This window comes from Haliotis rufescens, unplaced genomic scaffold, assembly GCF_023055435.1.
Source record: "Haliotis rufescens isolate VD_foot unplaced genomic scaffold, xgHalRufe1.0.p SCAF_8, whole genome shotgun sequence".
NCBI lineage: Eukaryota > Metazoa > Mollusca > Gastropoda > Lepetellida > Haliotidae > Haliotis > Haliotis rufescens.
Window position 1 is genome coordinate 21,274,660 of NW_025964372.1, and position 17,423 is coordinate 21,292,082.

The following is a 17,423-nucleotide window of genomic DNA, read 5'->3' on the forward strand; positions in this document are numbered from 1 at the left end:
TGTGTAGCAAGGGACATAACCCTGGGAGGGCGGGGCTCACAAGTAACAGCGATGTGTAGCAAGGGACATAACCCTGGGAGGGCGGGGTTCACCAGTAACAGGGATGTGTAGCAAGGGACATAATCCTGGGAGGGCGGGGCTCACCAGTAACAGCGATGTGTAGCAAGGGACATAACCCTGGGAGGGCGGGGCTCACCAGTAACAGCGATGTGTAGCAAGGGACATAACACTAGGGAGGGCGGGGTTCACCAGTAACAGGGATGTGTAGCAAGAGACATAATCCTGGGAGGGCGGGGCTCACCAGTAACAGCGATGTGTAGCAAGGGACATAACCCTGGGAGGGCTGGGCTCACCAGTAACAGCGATGTGTAGCAAGGGACATAACCCTGGGAGGGCGGGGTTCACCAGTAACAGGGATGTGTAGCAAGGGACATAACCCTGGGAGGTCGGGGCTTACCAGTAACATGAGTGTGTAGCAAGGGACATAACCCTGGGAGGGCGGGGTTCACCAGTAACATGAGTGTGTAGCAAGGGACATAATCCTGGGAGGGCGGGGTTCACCAGTAACATGAGTGTGTAGCAAGGGACATAACCCTGGGAGGGCGGGGTTCACCAGTAACATGAGTGTGTAGCAAGGGACATATAACACTGGGAGGGCGGGGCTCACCTGCTATTCGACTTTGTATGTGTTTGTGACGGGTGCCCCCATTGCAGCAGGATAATCGCACCTTTATGATAACACCTGGTGTCATAATAGTGATTCATAAGCACATACGCCTGACATAGTCAGGAATCGCTCAGTTGACTAAACCACTACATATTACGGTCTAATGGATAGATTGTTTGCAAATGTAACTTATCTACCTTTGTCCAGAACATTAAACTCCAGCTCCCTACAAGAACTCTGGGGTCACTGTGGATGAATCTGGTGCCATCAATGACTAGAAGGCTGCTGGACAATGGTAATACAGACAATGCTCAGACCCCTTGGTAACGCACCATCAAGAGGGATGGCACCATTCTCAAACCCCTGGACCACGCATCATCTGGAGGGATGGCACCATGCTCAGACCCCTGGACCACGCATCATCTGGAGGGATGGCACCATGCTCAGACCCCTGGACCACGCATCATCTGGAGGGATGGCACCATGCTCAGACCCCTTGAAGAGTGGATGGTAAAGAGGAGGTCTGTGATTGCCTTGTCGGCCCGGAGTTAGTATACTGTCTCTGTGTGGGGCGCACGCACGCACGCACGCACGCACGCACGCACACCTTTTCACCTCACCAAGTATCTTACTTAGTACACCATTTTTGAAATGCCTCCCAAGCAAGTTATAAATAGCAAAATACAATTCTATAAATCAAAACCCCTTAACTTTGTTTTAAAGATGGTTGTTTTAAGCGAATAATCAATACAAAACTATTTGATGACGGGAAGTTTGTTTATTCTATACACATATGTACACTAAGACCTTGACCTTGTGCAGTGCACATGACGCCTCGTAACTATAACATTACGCACGATGTTCACCGCCACAAGGTACGTGGCAATGTCAAAGGTTGTCAATATCACGTCGCATAACGTTGCTATGACGTCGTTTTGTTGTAAACATCCAGCATCCGTTGTCGTATATCTTCAGTGAGGGCCCCGACGTCGTCCTCAGTCAACCCTGCGGTGGAGACCGGCGGCAGTGCAGTGATGGTGAAACGTCCTGTGGAATATATACACCCTCGAAAGTCGTCGATGATGTCAATCAACACACATAAATAGTCATCGCATACACACACACATAAAACTAGCACATATATACAGTAAATTACGTTTATAACGAACACGCTTATAACGAACTGACGGATATAACCAACTGTGTTTGGTCCTGTCCGTTTGCTCTATATATTCCGTACATTTGCTTTTGTCGTACTCCGGTTATAACGAATTAAAATTAGTGGTCCCTTTGAGTTCGTTATAACCGTAGTTTACTGTAGAGGTTATCACGCGAGTGTCTTTTGGGATAATGACAATAACCAGACATTTGTATAGCGCTAGAATCCAGTTAAAGCAATTGCTCGAAAGCGCTTAAGGAGACAACATTCCACTGGATACATAACAGCAATTGTGACTATGTGAAATCGTGATGATGGCCGAACATATAACACAGGCCCGGGAAGAACTAATCGTATTGTTTGATATTAAGCCTCTGTGAAAAGGTCAGTCAACTGTGCCTTGAATTTTTCTGCTCCTTAAAGGGGAAGTGTACACGCAAAAATCACTTTCTTTCTTTTTCTAAACAAAACGCAATTTTAGAATTAGTTAGTATCTGTGTTTGAAAATATACACTCATTTTTTTTCACAGTGAAAGTAGGAAGCTCACAATAGTGTTAAAATGATATGCCGTTATGAGGCCTTCGTTTTACGAGCGAAATAGGCCTGAGTTATCCCCCTTAGATTATGACGTAATTGGTGCCAATTAAACTGGGTCCCTGTCTATTCTCAACGCAAAAGATATCAAGGACCAGTTTGCGGTAAAACAACATGGTCTACGCCACACTCCGGCGCAGTGGTGACTCAGCATAACACAATTCTGGCTGGCATCTGAGACGCTAGAATCACAAAACTGTACCTACACCACCTGGAGCGGCTCTAACAAAGCATGATGACGTCATAATGTTTATCAATTGGCACCAATGACGTCATATTGCAAGGGGCATAAGCCATGGTGTTTTTGTTATGGAAATAGAACACTTGGTAAATGTGAAAAATATAAATCGTTTTAATGCAAAAAATATGTTAATTAAATATGATGTTTTTATATTTTTGTCTATGACACTTCTATGTTAACACTTTTAATGTGGAAAAAGTACAAGAAAAATTGGTTCATTTCCGTGTGAACTTGCCCTTTAATGTTGGCTGGGATAGAGCAAGGGATCTGCTCTTGAGAAACAATGGTCACCAGACGTATTGAGAGGACACAAAGAAGATGTTGGCCATTTCATGTCAAGGCTCTGGTTGACGTATACTCCTGAACGAGCTCCAGGAGGTAGAGTGAAGAAAGGCCATGTCATGTTTTGAACACCAGCATGGGGATCTTGAACTTTATTCTGCCAATAGGTCTTGTAAGACGGGACTTATATGGTGACATTTTCTTGTTTTTTGGACAAGTAGCCAGGATGTGACAAAACACATGGCTCTACCAAAGTGGCAACTGTCTTGGTGATAATCAACTTTCTAATTTGGCCGAAGTTCCTGATGTTGTAGTGTGCCCTTATGGTGTTTGACACAGAGCTTAGAAACAAGTGAAACATCACATCCAGGTCTCCGGCTTCCAGGTCTCTGGGTCCCATGACCAAGCCCCGAATCCCGACCCTGAGAGTGTTGCCCCGTGAAGATCCGGGGTCTTCAGCAACCCACGCTTGCCGAAGGAGGCGACTATGCTTGTCGTAAGAGGCGACTAACGGGATCGGATGGTCAGGCTCCCTGACTTGGTTGATGCATGTCATCGTATCCCAATTGCGCAGATCAATGCTGATGATGTCAGTCACTGGATTGTCCGGTTAAGACTCGAATATTTACAAACCGACGTCGTATAGCTAGAATATTGCTGGGTACGGCGTTAAACAATAAACAAACAAACAAACTGTCTGAGAGGTGGGAGTATTAATTCGTCTGGCTGACATTGAGCATATGATGAGTGACCGATGTGTCCGAGCAATATCTCCCAGAGGTGTAGTGTAAATAGTCGTAGTCCGGTCCTAGTACAGCTCCTTTAGCCATCCTATAAATATCCCATACTAGGAATAAACACTGTACTTATACAGCCTTGTCGTGATAACCTCCATCTAAATCACATAATGTTATTCTTAAATCCCATTATAGAAAACGTATCTCGCAAATGATACTTTCCCCACACTTACAACAGGTCACAGTCATCCTGTGAGACACACAGAAAGACACATTTATATTGTGGGACACACACATACACATACACGCACACGCACATATATGTATACACGCACGCATGCACACACACACAAACGCACACACAAGGACACAGCCACGCTGTGGGACACACACTACTCACCTGCATCAAGCCGTTTCTTCTTCTCGTAGAAATGATAGCCCGAAAACACCACGGGGACAACTGGTACCTGTCACAGAACAAACATGCAGATTACCCCGGTGACCGCTCACTGCCCTGTACATATATTAAATATACCTGTACTGCTTCCCTGTAAAAGTACTGCTTACCCATATCTCATCTGTGATCTACTGCTTCCCCATATCTCATCTGTGATCTACTGCTTACCCATATCTCGTCTGTGATCTACTGCTTCCCCATATCTCATCTGTGATCTACTGCTTCCCCATATCTCGTCTGTGATCTACTGCTTCCCCATATCTCACCTGTGATCTACTGCTTCCCCACATCTCGTCTGTGCTTGTACTGTGACCACATGTCTCACCTGTGCTTGTACTGTTTCCCTGTATCTCACCTGTACTTGTACTGTGGCCACATGTCTCACCACATATCTCACTTGTCCTTGTACTGTGACCACATCTCTCACTTGTGCTTGTACTGTGACCACATGTCTCACATGTGATTGTACTGTGACCACATATCTCACCTGTGCTTGTACTGTGACCACATGTATCACCTGTGCTTGTACTGTGACCACATGTCTCACCTGTGCTTATACTGTGATCACATGTCTCACCTGTGCTTGTACTGTGACCACATGTCTCACCTGTGCTTGTAGTGTGACCACACATCTCACCTGTGCTTGTACTGTGACCACATGTCTCACCTGTGCTTGTACTGTGACCACATGTCTCACCTGTGCTTATACTGTGACCACATGTCTCACCTGTGCTTGTAGTGTGACCACATATCTCACCTGTGCTTGTACTGTGACCACATGTCTCACCTGTAATTGTACTGTTTCTCAATATCTCACCAGTGCTTGTAGTGTGACCACGTGTCTCAACTGTGCTTGTACTGTTTCTCCATATCTCACCTGTACTTGTACTGTTTCTCCATATCTCACCTGTGCTTGTACTGTGACCACATGTCTCACCTGTGCTTATACTGTTTCTCCATATCTCACCTGTGCTTGTAGTGTGACCACATGTCTCACCTGTGCTTATACTATAACCACATGTCTCACCTGTGCTTGTACTGTGACCACATGTCTCACCTGTACTTGTACTGTTTCTCCATATCTCACCTGTGCTTGTAGTGTGACCACATGTCTCACCTGTGCTTGTACTGTTTCCCCACATCTCATCTGTGCTTGTACTGTTTCTCCATATCTCACCTGTACTTGTTCTGTTTCTCCATATCTCACCTGTGCTTGTAGTGTGACCACATGTCTCACCTGTGCTTGTACTGTTTTCCCGCATCTTATCTGTGCTTGTACTGCTTCCCCATATCTCACCCGTGCTTGTGCTACTTCCCCCTGCCTCACCTGTACTTGTGATGTGGTCTCACATCTCACCTGTGCTTGAACTGCTAGGTGAAATGCTCCCTTCTTAAATGGTTGCAGTCCTTTCTTGGGGTTGCGTTTTCCTTCAGGGAAAATCCAGACAATGACCTAAAAAAACAACTAAATGGTCAGCGAATGATTAATTTACAGCATATTCTTCCTCTTGATGGTGCGAGAGTTAGGGCGAGTGAGGAATAACGCATGTTGATATCACCAGACACACGTTCTTCCTCTTGGCGGTGTGAGGGCTAGGGTGAGTGAGGGATAGCGCATGTTGATGTCACCAGACATACATTCTTCCTATTGACGGTGTGAGGGCTAGGGTGAGTGAAGGATAACGCATGTTGATGTCACCAGACATACATTCTTCCTCTTGACGATGTGAGGGCTAGGGTGAGTGAGGGATAACGCATGTTGATGTCACCAGACATACATTCTTCCTCTTGACGGTGTGAGGGCTAGGGTGAGTGAAGGATAACGCATGTTGATGTCACCAGACATACATTCTTCCTCTTGACGGTGTGAGGGCTAGGGTGAGTGAGGGATAGCGCATGTTGATGTCACCAGACATACATTCTTCCTCTTGATGGTGTGAGGGTTTGGGTGAGTGAGGGATAACGCATGTTGATGTCACCAGACACACATTCTTCCTCTTGATGGTGTGAGGGTTAGGATGAGTGAGGGATAACGCACGTTGATGTCACCACACACACATTCTTCCTCTTAATGCTGTGAGGGTTAGGGTGAATGAGGGATAACGCACGTTGATGTCACCAGACACACATTCTTCCTCTTGACGATGTGAGGGGCAGGGTGAGTGAGGGATAACGCAATTTGATGTCACCGTACACACATTCTTCCTCTTGACGGTGTGAGGGTCAGGGTGAGTGAGGGATACCACGTGTTGATGTCACCAGACACACGTTCTTCCTCTTGATGGTTGAGGGTTAGGGTGAGTTAGGGATAGCGCATGTTGATGTCACCAGACACACATTCTTCCTCTTGACGGTGTGAGGGTCAGGGTGTGTGAGGGGTAACGCACGTTGACGTAACCGAACTGACACAGTACTCACATTCTTCCTCTTGATGGTGCTCGCGGTGTTGACCATGGTGGAGATGGCGCTTTCGTGGTGCATGCGGTCGATGAAGATGCAACCACACAGCCAACACGCAAGGCCGAACGGGCCGGCATACAGCAGCTCCTTCTTCGCAAGGAAGGTACACCTGCGGGGAATCATCATGCTCACACCTGCAATACAAGAACACAGCATCAACTAGCTCACACCTGTAATACAAGAACACAGCATCACCTAGCTCACACCTGTAATACATTTACACAGCATCACCTAGCTCACACATGCAATACATTTACACAGCATCACCTAGCTCACACCTGTAATACATTTACACAGAATCACCAAGCTCACACCTGCAATACAGGTACACAGCATCACCTAGCTCACACCTGCGATACAAGTACACAGCATCACCTAGCTCACACCTGCAATACAAGAACACAGCATCACCTAGCTCACACCTGCAATACAAGTACACAGCATCACCTAGCTCACACCTGCAATACATGTACACAGCATCACCTAGCTCACACCTGCAATACAAGTACACAGCATCACCTAGTTCACACCTGCAATACAAGTACATAGCATCACCTAGCTCACACCTGTAATACATTTACACAGCATCACCTAGCTCACACCTGCAATACAAGTACACAGCATCACCTAGCTCACACCTGCAATACATGTACACAGCATCACCTAGCTCACACCTGCAATACAAGTACACAGCATCACCTAGCTTACACCTGCAATACAAGTACACATCATCACCTAGCTCACACCTGTAATACATTTAAAAAGCATCACCTAGCTCACACCTGTAATACATTTACACAGCATCACCTAGCTCACACCTGCAATACATTTACATAGCATCACCTAGCTCACACCTGTAATACATTTACACAGCATCACCTAGCTCACACCTGCAATACAAGTACACAGCATCACCTAGCTCACACCTGCAATACAAGTACACAGCATCACTAAGCTCACACCTGCAATACAAGTACACATCATCACCTAGCTCACACCTGTAATACATTTAAAAAGCATCACCTAGCTCACACCTGTAATACATTTACACAGCATCACCTAGCTCACACCTGCAATACAAGTACACAGCATCACCTAGCTCACACCTGCCACACAAGTACACAGCATCACCTAGCTCACACCTGCAATACAAGTACACAGCATCACCTAGCTCACACCTGCAATACAAATACACAGCATCACCTAGCTCACACCTGCAATACATTTACACAGCATCACCTAGCTCACACCTGCAACACAAGTACACAGCATCACCTAGCTCACACCTGCAATACAAATACACAGCATCACCTAGCTCACACCTGCAATACATTTACACAGCATCACCTAGCTCACACCTGCAATACAAGTACACAGCATCACCTAGCTCACACCTGCAATACAAGTACACAGCATCACCTAGCTCACACCTGCAATACAAGTACACAGCATCACCTAGCTCACACCTGCAATACATGTACACAGCATCACCTAGCTCACACCTGCAATACAAGTACACAGCATCACCTAGCTAACACCTGCAATACAAGTACACAGCATCACCTAGCTCACACCTGCAATACAAGTGCACAGCATCACCTAGCTTACACCTGCAATACAAGTACACATCATCACCTAGCTCACACCTGTAATACATTTAAAAAGCATCACCTAGCTCACACCTGTAATACATTTACACAGCATCACCTAGCTCACACCTGCAATACATTTACATAGCATCACCTAGCTCACACCTGTAATACATTTACACAGCATCACCTAGCTCACACCTGCAATACAAGTACACAGCATCACCTAGCTCACACCTGCAATACAAGTACACAGCATCACTAAGCTCACACCTGCAATACAAGTACACATCATCACCTAGCTCACACCTGTAATACATTTAAAAAGCATCACCTAGCTCACACCTGTAATACATTTACACAGCATCACCTAGCTCACACCTGCAATACAAGTACACAGCATCACCTAGCTCACACCTGCAACACAAGTACACAGCATCACCTAGCTCACACCTGCAATACAAGTACACAGCATCACCTAGCTCACACCTGCAATACAAATACACAGCATCACCTAGCTCACACCTGCAATACATTTACACAGCATCACCTAGCTCACACCTGCAACACAAGTACACAGCATCACCTAGCTCACACCTGCAATACAAATACACAGCATCACCTAGCTCACACCTGCAATACATTTACACAGCATCACCTAGCTCACACCTGCAATACAAGTACACAGCATCACCTAGCTCACACCTGCAATACAAGTACACAGCATCACCTAGCTCACACCTGCAATACAAGTACACAGCATCACCTAGCTCACACCTGCAATACATGTACACAGCATCACCTAGCTCACACCTGCAATACAAGTACACAGCATCACCTAGCTAACACCTGCAATACAAGTACACAGCATCACCTAGCTCACACCTGCAATACAAGTACACAGCATCACCTAGCTGACACCTGTAATACATTTACACAGCATCACCTAGCTCAAACCTTAAATACAAGTACACAGCATCACTTGGCTCACACCTGTAATACATTTATACAGCATCACCTAGCTCACAACTTTTATACATTTACACAGCATCACCTAGCTCACACCTGCAATACAAGTACACAGCGTCACCTAGCTCACACCTGCAATACATGTACACAGCATCACCTAGCTCACACCTGTAATACAAGTACACAGCATCACTAAGCTCACACCTGCAATACAAGAACACAGCATCACTAAGCTCACACCTGCAATACCAGTACACAAGTACACAGCATCACCTTGCTCACACCTGCAACACAAGTACACAGCATCACCTAGCTCACACCTGTAATACAAGTACACAGCATCACCTAGCTCACACCTGTAATACCAGAACACAGCATCACCTAGGTCAAACCTTAAATACATGTACACAGCATCACCTAGCTCACACCTGTAATACAAGTATGCGGCATCACCTAGGTCAAACCTTAAATACATGTACACAGCATCACCTAGCTCACACCTGTAATACAAGTATGCTGCATCACCTAGCTCACACCTGTAATACAAGTACACAGCATCACCTAGCTCATACCTGCAATACAAGAACACAGCATCACCTAGCTCACACCTGTAATACAAGTACATAGCATCACCTAGCTCACACCTGCAATACAAGTATGCGGCATCACCTTGCTCACACCTGCAACACAAGTACACAGCATCACCTAGCTCACACCTGCAATACAAGTACACAGCATCACCTAGCTCACACCTGTAATACAAGTACATAGCATCACCTAGCTCACACCTGCAATACAAGTACACAGCATCACCTAGCTCACACCTGCAAAACAAGTACACAAGTACACAGCATCACCTTGCTCACTACTATAATACATTTACACAGCATCACCTAGCTCACATCGGTAATACAAGTACACAGCATCAACTAGCTCACACCTTAATACATTTTCACAGTGACACAGCAATACAAGAATACAGTATCACTTAGCTCAGACCTGTAATACATTTACAGTGACACATGGTTCACTCCAGCAATACTGACATCCATTACAGGATTAAAAACGAGGAAGTCTTCTGGACTAGATCGTATTACAAATGAATATCTAAACTCTTCAGCTTCAAAATTATTACCATTTCATACTAAATATTACACAGTTAACACACAGCCCTGACGGACTCACGTGAACACTAAAACAGTTAACACACAGCCCTGATGGACTCACGTGAACACTGAAACAGTTAACACACAGTCCCGACGGACTCCACGTGAACACTGAAACAGTAAACACACAGCCCTGACGGACTCACGTGAACACTGAAACAGTTTACACACAGCCCTGACGGACTCACGTGAACACTGAAACAGTTAACACACAGCCCTGACGGACTCACGTGAACACTGAAACAGTTAACACACAGCCCTGACGGACTCACGTGAACACTGAAACAGTTAACACACAGTCCCGACGGACTCCACGTGAACACTGAAACAGTAAACACACAGCCCTGACGGACTCACGTGAACACTGAAACAGTTTACACACAGCCCTGACGGACTCACGTGAACACTGAAACAGTTAACGCACAGTCCTGACGGACTCCACGTGAACACTGAAACAGTTAACACACAGTCCTGACGGATTCACGTGAACACTGAAACAGTTAACACACAGTCCTTACGGACTCACGTGAACACTGAAACAGTTAACCCACAGCCCTGACGGACTCCACGTGAACACTGAAACAGTTAACACACAGCCCTGACGGACTCCACGTGGGCATTGAAATAGTTAACACACAGCCCTGACGGACTCACGTGAACACTGAAACAGTTAACCCACAGCCCTGACGGACTCCACGTGGGCATTGAAATAGTTAACACACAGCCCTGACGGACTCACGTGAACACTAAACTAATTAACACAAAGCCATAATAACAATAAAATGTATAATGTTGGAACTAAAACAAGATAAAAATCGACTGTCTATTTCAAGTTTGAGCTTGGACAGTGGGCTTGGAATTTGGCGCGTTTCTATATCCGACTGATATGTCATATCTTTTGCGACACAATAGGCGATGCTTGAGTGAATGAGTGAGTTTTGAAAAGTATTCCAGTTATATCACGGCGTGTCAGCTTAATACTGAGGGGAAGGCCCGAATGGATGCATGTCTCAGATGTTTACCACTTTGGTGAAACCCACGAGCACGGGTAGGGTGCTGACAAAGCTAGAAACTAATCAGGGCAAACTGGGATTACAATCCACAAACATAGGTTCCTGACGTGCCGAAGGGACGCAACTCTGCACAGCGCATTGCTGCGCCTCAGACGACATGGCCATGTGTGACCCTAAGCAATGCTTGAAATGTATGTAAGCAGGGTATGAAACTCCCAAAAATTTCAGCTAGACCACAGGACTGGCTACCTGAAATACTTGCCAGCCCTGACCAAAACCTGCCTGCCCACTATAATCATATGTTTCTCTGAAGGGATGGGGATTGCATAATAACAGCTCTACAAACAACATACCATAATTCTTTGCAATAACATTACATATATTCCACTACAATGCGTGATATACTTTGAATGTAAATCACGACGCGGAAAATAAATGCTTGCTTCAGATTGCTTGCTCTTTTACAGAAAGTTCGTACATTTTGTTTTACCAGAAGTAGTATTTTAATAGGGGAAATTATGTTTTCATTTTAAATTGGTTCAACAAAACTAAATTATAAATATTCTGATTAGTAAAACTAGTATCTCATTAGGTAAAGTATGTTTACTCAAAATATTTATGATCTCTAAGACTCTATGTTCACAACATGTCTGTACGACTGCAAAACTTTTAACTAACTGTGATACCTGGTTTATCCACCGTAGCAAACCTTTATATCTTCACAGATGAGAAGAAATTACAATTTTATCAACAAGTAAAGAATTTTTATTATCTTTGATATATCTTATTAGAAAGGATACCCGCACTATGGTGTAGAGTTAACATTTTGGGGAGTAATATACAATGTAGCGTAGCGCAACTGAGACCGGGAACCAGGTTTGTTGTGTAGGAAATTAATAGACCAATCAGCGTGTGCGTCACACGGCGGAGAAGGGAGTTTTCCAGTCGTGTATATTGCACGGCATTGGTCCACTATTTGCACGATATCGTGTATACAGACGGTCCTTTTGTAGCATAAGCACATCGCTAAATTTTAGGTTGTCTAAAAGCTAACAGGGTTTCTTTTTGGTTACATTTTATCATTCATTATACATGTGAATTAATGCTCATCAACGGGAAATATTTAGAATATTTTCACATATGAAATATAAACCGACCATCGGGCAGGGAGATTTGAAAATCTGGCAGCCCGAGTTGAAATCACCCCGTCTCGGACGGTCGGGCAGGCAGGTATTTCGAACACTGATGTAAGTAACGTATAATGATGTAAAACAACAATGTTTGAGTATATACAGCTGCATACTTATACATATTTCTTTAAATCAAGTCGAAAACCCTCTGAAAAACATTGGCTGCAACCCATGGCGCTTCAATCACTATCTTCACTAACACCACGCGTTCGCGTTTCATTTAGTCATGCAAGAATGGAAATAAAAATAATGTGTTTTCAATGTGGAGCTGAGCGTTCGGTTCTAAATTCAATTTATATCTACAGATAACCTAGGCAGTTAAGAAAACACAGTAGATTACCTCCTAAATGATTAAGGTAAGAAAATCCACGGTTTGACAAACTCTTACCCAGAAAGTCAAGATGGCGCCGGTGGGTAAACATTAGCAGAAATTTCTTAGGATTATGGGAATATTTTGGTGGTTTTTTTTATGTTAATTATCTAAAAGAGAAGCTATCTCTGGCGGTTGGACAACGCCTACATACACGCAGGATGTTAAAATATGCGTCTATCCGGTAGCCCGTGGCTTTTTTCTTTGCTTTCCTGCAAGTGAAAACAATCTGGCGACTGGCTAGCCTATTTTTCTTAGATTTGCCCCCTTCTAAAATAGAAAATTTTCGCTTGAAGAATAAGATCAAGTTCCAAAAGCAATAGTTCCTGTTATTCAGCTCTCGCGATCTCGCTAGCTTTGTAGTTCAAACCTTTTTGAAACTTGAAATATTTCCCCTCTCTGCTACCAGATTTCTGCTTGTATTTGGAAGGGAAACTTAACTCTGAATTTGACGAGTTAACAACTGTTTAGCTAGTCCGGCTTGTCAGTACTGATGACAAACTATTTCACACATCGCACTAACGAGTAAGTTGGACACAGCATACCTATGAAGTCGAGCGAGCTCTGGTGGTTAGACACGAGAATATAGGGCTTGTCTGACTCCAAGTTGTGCAGATCTCGCAACTCTGCACGGATCCCCAGCAATAAAGAACAGACACCGAACGGTGGTATCAGATATCTGAAACACACGTAAATATACATAGTAGGTCTCAGTCCACAGCGTGAGCTATGTCGTCTAACATCACTAGGTACACAGTACCAACACAACAATGCTCCATGCATAAAGTGATACACGTTCACGGCACATTTTTTCTCTTAGAAAATGTGAAAAACACGTGCCGCTTGGGAAGCCGAAACTACCCGTGCAATAAGAATATATAAATGATATGGACGACATGTCAGACAGTCAGTTACAGTTTTATTATGGCAGCGGTGGGATATAAAAAAAAATACTGATATATAACACCAAAAAAAACCCAACAACAAAAACCAAAAAGAAAGGCCACGACTGACACTCGAACAACGTGAGCAGGACCTGGGTATGACACAGATTGGAGCCACCCATGCCCACATCGCTAACCTGATGCAACGTTAACGGACAGACCGGACAGACATCAGGCAGACAAACAACAGGCAGACCCAGGGTAACTACGCCCAATGAGACCGGTAATTGCGTGCTTTGCATTTCCGAAATCCATTCCTGATAGTGACGTCAACAGCGATGATTGCCTCTGTAGGGCATATAATTAGTTGACAGACAGTGGCCAGGCCAGGAACAGGGGCTTACAGACATTACAGAGGACAGCGCAACATCATCGTCAGAGTTGGGCCTGGACTATACGTCGTTCGCGTTGACGTGACAGGCAGAGAGTCATCTTTACTGATGAAAGCCGGTTCTGTCTGTTCTGAACTGAAGGAAGACAGCGTGTTTACCGTCGAAGGTGAGTGAGTGAGTGAGTATGGTTTTACGCCGCTTTTAGCAATATTCCAGCAATATCACGGCGGGGGACACCACAAATGGGCTTCACACATTGTACCCATCTCGGGAATCGAACCCGGGTCTTCGGCGTGACGAGCGAACGCTTTAACCACTAGGCTACCCGACCGCCCCCCGTCGAAGGTGAGGACGAACGCCGGCATATGACGTTCAGGAGGTAAGCTCCGTATGGAGGCGGGGGGTTTATTGTGTGAGGAGGAACTGGAGGGCAGGTGAGAACACCATTGGTCATCGTTAACGGAAATTTGACAGCTCAGCGATACATTGGTGACATTCATCGCCCGATTGTCCTACCACTTCTACAACAGTTGCCACGCGGTGTCCTTGTCCATGGTGTCCATGATAACGCCAGACCCCATACAGCCCCAATAGTACAGAGCTTCCTTGCAGCCAACAACGTCAACGTGTTGCCGTGGCCTGCACGCTCCCCAGACATGCCCCCGATAGAACACCTCTGGGATGCCATGGATCGTCGTGTTCAACAGCGACCAACCACATCCTCCAGCCAACCGACAAGAACTGATCAAAGCCCGACAAGAAGAATGGCGACGTATCCCACGTGAGGTCATCAGATGATGAACCGGGGAGTTATTGCGTGTCTTGTAGCAGGGGAATGCCATACACGCTATTAATGTGACGTGTCATTGAACGATTTGAGCGATTTTTAGATGTGTGTGCCCTTTGATTACGTTCTATCACACACATATCTCTACACACTCCATTCTATCACACACATTTCTCTATAAACGTCATTCCATCACACACATATATCTACACACGCTACTCTATCACACACACACACACATATCTCTACACACGCTATTTTATCACATATAGATCTTTACACACCCTATTTTTCACACACATATCTCTACACACGATATTGTATCACACATATCTCTACACACGCTACTCTATCACACACACATATCTCTACACACGCTATCCTTCACAAACATATCTCTACTCGTGCTATTCTATCCCACACATATCTCTACACACGTTATTCTATCCCACACATATCTCTACACACGTTATTCTATCCCACACATATCTCTACACACGTTATTCTATCCCACACATATCTCTACACACGTTATTCTATCACACACATATCTCTACACACGTTATTCTATCCCACACATATCTCTACACACGTTATTCTATCACACACATATCTCTACACACGTTATTCAATCACACACATATCTCTACACACGTTACTTTTTCACACACATATCTCTATTCGTGCTATTCTATCCCACAAGGGGGCACGGGTGGCCCATTCGTCTAAAGCGCCGCGATTCGCTGTGCAGAGTTGCGTCCCTTGGTCACGCCAGAAACCTATGATTTTGGGTTCGAATCCCGGTTCGCCCCGATTATGTTCCTAGGTTTGTCGGCACCATACCCGTGCTCGTGGGTTTCACCGAAATGGTAAACGTCGGAGACCTGCATCACCTCGGGCTTTCCTCCCACATTAAGCTGACACGCCGTGATATAACTGGAATACTGTTAAAAGCGGCGTTACAACCCAACTCACTCACTCTATCACACACATAGTTCTCTACACGTGTTTTTCCATCACACACATATCTCTCTATACGCACTATACTATCCATCACAGATCTCTACACATATATCATAGAATCATGGTTCACCTGAAGTTGTTGGCGTTACCGGGGCTGAGCAACGACAGCAACATCACCACGACAGCAGACGCCGACATAAACGTGTAGTACGTCAAGAACTTCACAAACAGCTGGACCGTGGGCTTCAGTTTACACATCACCCACACCACGCCCAGCAGGCCCAAACCCACCAGCCACATGATGCTCGGTCTGTACAGATGGAGGAACTCTGTGTTGTCGTGGTACCCACCGAGGGCGACGAAGTGTTGTCGTGGTATCCACCGAGGGCGACGAAGTGTTGTATGTCGTGGTACCCACCGAGGGCGACGAAGTGTTGTGTTGTCGTGGTATCCACCCAGGGCGACGAAGTATTGTGTTGTCGTGGTAACCACAGAGAGCGACTTGTGCTGTCGAGGTTTCCACCGAGAGCGATTACTTGTGTTGTCGTGGTAGGCACAGAGAGCGACGACGTGTTGTGCTGTCGAGGTATCCACCGAGAGTAACTACTTGTGTTATAGTGGTAGACACCGAGAGCGACGACGTGTTGAGCTGCCGAGGTATCCACCGAGAGCGACGATGTGTTGTGTTGTCTGGGTATCCACCGAGAGCGATTGCTTGTGTTGTCGTGGTATCCACCGAGAGCGACGACGTGTTGTGCTGTTGAGGTATCCACCGAGAGCGACGACGCGTTTTTTTGTCGTGAACGACGACTTGTGTTGTGTATCAATCGAGAGCGAAGACGCGTGTCAGATGTGATAACGTCTTCAGCCAACAGAGAAACCTCCACCTTCTTCAAACTGCGGGCAGCCAAAGTGGTCCAAGTAAGGAAACCCTTCGAACGATAGTGAATAATAGAGAGCCGAGTTCATAGTCTAGCGACCGTGTGTGACCTGCTACTCATATCTCGACAGACACGCTTATCTGCTGCAGGTGATGTCACGGGGACTCGGCTATCTCTCACACAGTATGACTATATTCAATAGGTATGGCACAAATGTGCCACGCGTAGTCCGAGCTTGTAAATCGGTGTAATAATACAACAATACAACCATGTATATGTCTTGCCTTACGTTATAATCTTCTATGCTATCAGATGGTCGTAAGCTCAACTTATCTGTCAACCCCATCACATGAAACTGTAATCTGTCATCACTCGAATGAACTTCGTACTATTAGTTGTTTCTTTGTTGCCGCACTCAGCAACATTCCAGCTATATGATGGCGGTCTGTATGTAATCGAGTATTGGTCAGACAACATAGAAAGACTTGACCTAATGATTGTAAAATGATGTAATTTTCAACATAATCCTTTTCCATCTTTTTTTAACGGGTGGGGTAACGATGTTGGGAAGATTTTAGACCGGTTTCATAGACGTCCCCTCAGTTGTCCACAGTTGCTATA

General features: G+C 45.3%; 1 protein-coding gene across 1 annotated transcript; it reads right to left on the bottom strand.

The window, feature by feature from the left end:
• Nucleotides 1-1,436: 1,436 nt before the first annotated feature.
• Nucleotides 1,437-16,990, bottom strand: LOC124115731 (1-acyl-sn-glycerol-3-phosphate acyltransferase alpha-like). Its single transcript, XM_048389663.1, has 6 exons — nt 16,052-16,990; nt 13,441-13,574; nt 6,557-6,732; nt 5,496-5,591; nt 4,082-4,148; nt 1,437-1,714 (listed from the first exon to the last, which is right to left on the bottom strand). Exons 1-6 carry the CDS (start codon nt 16,219-16,221, stop codon nt 1,590-1,592), a joined length of 768 nt encoding a protein of 255 aa, XP_048245620.1. The 5' UTR covers nt 16,222-16,990; the 3' UTR covers nt 1,437-1,589.
• Between the last annotated feature and the right edge of the window lie 433 nt (nt 16,991-17,423).